The sequence below is a fragment of the Borostomias antarcticus genome, assembly GCF_949987555.1.
Source record: "Borostomias antarcticus genome assembly, chromosome: 31".
NCBI lineage: Eukaryota > Metazoa > Chordata > Actinopteri > Stomiiformes > Stomiidae > Borostomias > Borostomias antarcticus.
In genome coordinates this window covers 5,969,738-5,974,737 of record NC_140264.1, presented here as the reverse complement: position 1 = coordinate 5,974,737, position 5,000 = coordinate 5,969,738, and the positions used below count along the sequence as shown (strand labels likewise).

The window sequence follows — 5,000 nt, the reverse complement described above, 5'->3', positions numbered from 1 at the left end:
AAGGGGATATTAATAGTGTTACACTAAGCAAGGAGATATTAATAGTGTTACACTAAGCAAGGAGATATTAATAGTGTTACGCTAAGCAAGGGGATATTAATAGTGTTACACTAAGCAAGGGGATATTAATAGTGTTACACTAAGCAAGGGGATATTAATACAGTGTTACACTAAGCAAGGGGATATTAATACAGTGTTACACTAAGCAAGGGGATATTAATACAGTGTTACGCCTACCTTGTGTGGGTCCATGACGGAGCTGAGGAAGGTGGAGGTGGTGAGCTCTGTGATGAGGGCTCTGGCTCCCCGCTGCCCGTCACCCACCAGGTGTCTCTTCAGCGGGCTGTAGGGGGCGCTGAACTGCCTGATGAAATCCTCTGGAGACACATTTGAATAGGTTAATAAACATAACCACTAACAACAAAGTCAGACATTAGGAGTCAGTTACATAAACACTAACAACAAAGTCAGACATTAGGATTCAGTCAGTTACATAAACACTAACAACAAAGTCAGACATTAGGAGTCAGTTACATAAACACTAACAACAAAGTCAGACATTAGGATTCAGTCAGTTACATAAACATTAACAACAAAGTCAGACATTAGGATTCAGTCAGTTACATAAACATTAACAACAAAGTCAGACATTAGGAGTCAGTTACATAACCACTAACAACAAAGTCAGACATTAGGATTCAGTCAGTGACATAAACATTAACAACAAAATGTTGTCCAGAAAGCTGCTGCTCCCTTGATGTTAAACCACCCCAAGTTCTCCCACACAACTTCCCTTCTCCGTTCACTACACTGGCTCCCTGTAGCGGCTCTCATCCAGTTTAAAACCCTGGCGCTAACCTACAGGGCAATGAAAGGAACAGCCCCCTCCTACCTCCAGGCCATGGTCAAACCCTACACCCCCTCCTGACCGCTACGCTCTGCTACCTCGGGGCGACTAGTTTCTCTGTCACTCCGAGGGCCCTGCCGTCGATCGACGCTGCCCATCTTTCGTTACAGGCTCAAAACTCACCTCTTCAAGAAGTACTACAACGATCCTCCATCTTAAGCACCTATTGTATTTGAGATTGCTATTCTTGCACTTTGCCTTCAGCACTAGATTATCTCATAGTCTTGTTTCAGAAAAACAATGCACTTGTGAGTTCTGGTGAGTAGTAGCACATTGGCTTTTCCTACTTTAAATGCAATTATTGTTAGTCGCTTTGGATAAAAGCGTCTGCTAAATGACTGTAATGTAATGCACTGTGATGTAATGACCCAGGCTGACAAAAATCTAAACTAAAAGTCTACACTTGTAGTCTAGTTGTGAAATGGTCTGCTAGGAGTTATTAAAGGTATTTCAGCATATTGGTTAGAAAGGCTTCCTTTTACCTTGAAAGTATAACCCACCTCCAAAATGAACACCTCTTTAAGATTGTCATTGGCAACAACACACACACACACACACACACACACACACGCGCACACACACGCACACACGCACACACACACACACACACACACACACACGCGCACACACACACACAGCTGGCCCCAGCCTTACCCAGGGCCTGTGTGTAGGAGGCGGTCCCTCTGTGGTCCATCACGTAGTGAACTTCCTCCCTCAGACTCACGATGGTGGTGAACGTCCGGTCGCCTAGCGACCCCGCCTCCCCCTGGAGACTGTCGCCAAGCGCCCCTAGCCTCACGGCCAGAGGCCAGTGGAGGGCGGAGTCCAGCACATAGAATCGCAACGTCTTATTGGTCCGACACCTCAGCCCCGTGATCCCGCCCCCTTCCTGGGAGTAGGAGGGGCGATCGTTCACGGGTGAGGAGGAGGAGGAGGAGGAGGAGGAGGAGGGAGGAGGCGTCCCCTCCTGTGGGGTCACAGCGGGGGGGTCAAGCTGGGGTCGTAACCCCCGGCAACAGGCACTGTAGAGACCAAATCCACTGTAGCTGCTCACCACGTTGCTACAGGCAACCGTCCTTGCCGACGTTGTCACGGAGACGGGGCAGCAGTGTGGGAGGAGGGTCCTAGAGGGCAGCGCGCAGGGGGAGGAGCCAGGCAGCTCAGACCGCTGCGATAGGCTGAGACAGAGTTCACACACGCTGGGGGCGTGGCCAGGCCGGGACAGGACCAGGGTGTGGCAGCAGGGGGCGTGGCCGCGGTGGCTCCGGTCCGGGGGGCGGGGCTTGCACGCCTGGTAGCGCACCGCAACGCCGGCTACCTGAGACGCAGAAACACAGAAGAAGGAACCAGGCTGGAGAGACGTTGTTGTTGTTGTGTTGTTGTTGTGTTGTTGTTGTTGTTAGCAGACTAACATGTGACGGGAAGGGGTCAGGGGTGTTGTTATTGCTGTTGATGAACTCTGGACTAAACTCAGTAGCTACACTCAACACAACACTATGGGTGCGTTGGTAAAGGAGCTCGGAGCGTCCCCGCAGTGTTTCAGAGACGCAGAGAGCGTCTCCGTCGGAAGACACAGAGCACGGCGCTAAAAAAGACGCTCTGACCGCTGGGAAATGAAGTGATTTAACACTGAACCCAGAGCGCATTATGACCTTGAGACCTGAGCTCTCCGACATCAGAGCACCTTCTCAAAGTGCATTTTCAGAACGAACCCTATATTTATTTTATATATTTAAACTGGGTATAATACACATATCCACTGGTACTCTTATGTTTTTACCTCTCTATACTGCGTAGTGTTGCACTAGAAGCTAACAGAAGAACATTCACAGCTCTTTGTACCTGGATGATGAAGCATGTGACTAATAAACAACTTTGACTTTGTCGTTGAGACTGACCTGCGTCAGGAGGGGGTCGGGGATGTGCCCCAGAGGATCATGGGGCAGGAAGAGCAGGAGGGCGGGGCCTTTGGTCAGCTCGTGCTCCAGGAGGCGGGACTTGGCAGCGGGCGGCTGCAGCCATTGGAGGACGGTCTCCCTGTGCTGGAAGACCCAGCTGCAGATGACCTCAGAGGTGAAGTTCTGCTCCCAGCGAGGAAAAATCTGACAAGGAGAAAGAGGAGGGGGAGGAGGGAGGGGAGGGGGAGGGAGGGGAGGGAGGGGAGGAGGAGAGAGAGGAGGGGGAGGAGGGGAGAGGGAGGGGAGGAGGGGGAGGGAGGGGAGGAGGGGGAGGAGGGAGGGGAGGAGGGGGAGGAGGGGGGAGGGAGGGGAGGGGAGGAGGAGGGGAGGAGGGGGAGGAGGGAGGGGAGGGGAGGAGGGGAGAGGGGAGAGGAGGAGGGAGGGGAGGAGGGGGAGGGAGGGAGGGGAGGGGAGGAGGAGAGAGAGGAGGGGGAGGAGGGGGAGGGAGGGAAGGAGGGGGAGGGAGGGGAGGAGGGGAGGAGGAGTGAGACAGGGGAGGAGGGGAGAGGGAGGGGAGGAGGGGAGAGGAGAGGGAGGGGAGGAGGGGAGAGGAGAGGGAGGGGAGGAGGGGGAGGGAGGGGAGGAGGAGTGAGACAGGGGAGGAGGGGAGAGGGAGGGGAGGAGGGGAGGAGGAGTGAGACAGGGGAGGAGGGGGGAGGAGGGGGGAGGGAGGAGGGGAGGAGGGGGGAGGAGGAGAGAGGGAGGGGAGAGGAGTGAGACAGGGGAGGAGGGGAGAGGGAGGGGAGGAGGGGAGGAGGGGGAGGGAGGGGAGGAGGAGTGAGACGGGAGGAGGGGGGAGGGAGGGGAGGAGGGGGAGGAGGGGAGAGGAGGGGAGGAGTGAGACAGGGGAGGAGGGGAGAGGGAGGGGAGGAGGGGAGGAGGGGGAGGGAGGGGAGGAGGAGTGAGACGGGAGGAGGGGGGAGGGAGGGGAGGAGGGGGAGGGAGGGGAGGAGGGGGAGGAGGGGAGAGGGAGGGGAGGAGGAGTGAGACAGGGGAGGAGGGGGGAGGGAGGGGAGGAGGGGAGGAGGGGAGAGGAGGGGAGGAGGAGTGAGACAGGGGAGGAGGAGTGAGACAGGGGAGGAGGGGGGAGGGAGGGGAGGAGGGGAGGAGGGGAGAGGGAGGGGAGGAGGAGTGAGACAGGGGAGGAGGGGAGGAGGAGTGAGACAGGGGAGGAGGGGAGATGGAGGGGAGGAGGGGAGAGGGAGGGGAGGAGGAGAGAGGGAGGGGAGGAGGGGGAGAGGGGAGGAGGAGAGAGGGAGGGGAGGAGGAGTGAGACAGGGGAGGAGGGGAGGAGGGGAGGGGAGGAGGGGAGAGGAAGGGGAGGAGGAGTGAGACAGGGGAGGAGAGGAGGAGGGGAGGAGGAGTGAGACAGGGGAGGAGGGGAGGAGGAGTGAGACAGGGGAGGAGGGGGGAGGGAGGGGGAGGAGGGGAGGAGGGGAGAGGGAGGGGAGGAGGAGTGAGACAGGGGAGGAGGGGGGAGGGAGGGGAGAGGGAGGGAGGGGAGGAGGGGAGGAGGAGTGAGACAGGGGAGGAGGGGGGAGGGAGGGGAGGAGGGGAGGAGGAGTGAGACAGGGGAGGAGAGGAGGAGGGGAGGAGGAGTGAGACAGGGGAGGAGGGGAGGAGGAGTGAGACAGGGGAGGAGGGGAGGGAGGGGAGGAGGGGAGGAGGAGTGAGACAGGGGAGGAGAGGAGGAGGGGAGGAGGAGTGAGACAGGGGAGGAGAGGAGGAGGGGAGGAGGAGTGAGACAGGGAGGAGAGGAGGAGGGGAGGAGGAGTGAGACAGGGAGGAGGGGAGGGAGGGGAGGAGGAGTGAGACAGGGGAGGAGGGGAGAGGGAGGGGAGGAGGGGAGGAGGAGTGAGACAGGGGAGGAGAGGAGGAGGGGAGGAGGAGTGAGACAGGGGAGGAGGGGAGGGAGGGGAGGAGGAGTGAGACAGGGGAGGAGGGGAGGGAGGGGAGGAGGTGTGAGACAGGGGAGGAGGGGAGGGAGGGGGAGGAGGAGGAGTGAGACAGGGGAGGAGGGGAGAGGGAGGGGAGGAGTGAGTGAGACAGGGGGAGGAGGGGAGGAGGGGAGAGGGAGGGGAGGAGGAGGAGTGAGACAGGGGAGGAACCAGACAGAGCCTCCCCAGAGGAGCCTG

The 5,000-nt window shown here is 58.3% G+C and overlaps 1 protein-coding gene across 1 annotated transcript in view; it reads right to left on the bottom strand.

The window, feature by feature from the left end:
* The window catches only part of LOC311327258 (thioredoxin domain-containing protein 11-like), a gene marked incomplete at its 5' end in the record, with an annotated part of 7,427 nt that extends 4,421 nt beyond the window's left edge, over nt 1-3,006 (bottom strand). The window contains 3 exons of the mRNA XM_084460291.1: nt 238-377; nt 1,562-2,225; nt 2,806-3,006. Of these exons, the coding sequence (XP_084316417.1) occupies nt 238-377; nt 1,562-2,225; nt 2,806-3,006 (1,005 nt within the window). The remainder of the gene's footprint in view (nt 1-237; nt 378-1,561; nt 2,226-2,805) is intronic.
* Nucleotides 3,007-5,000: the final 1,994 nt, after the last annotated feature.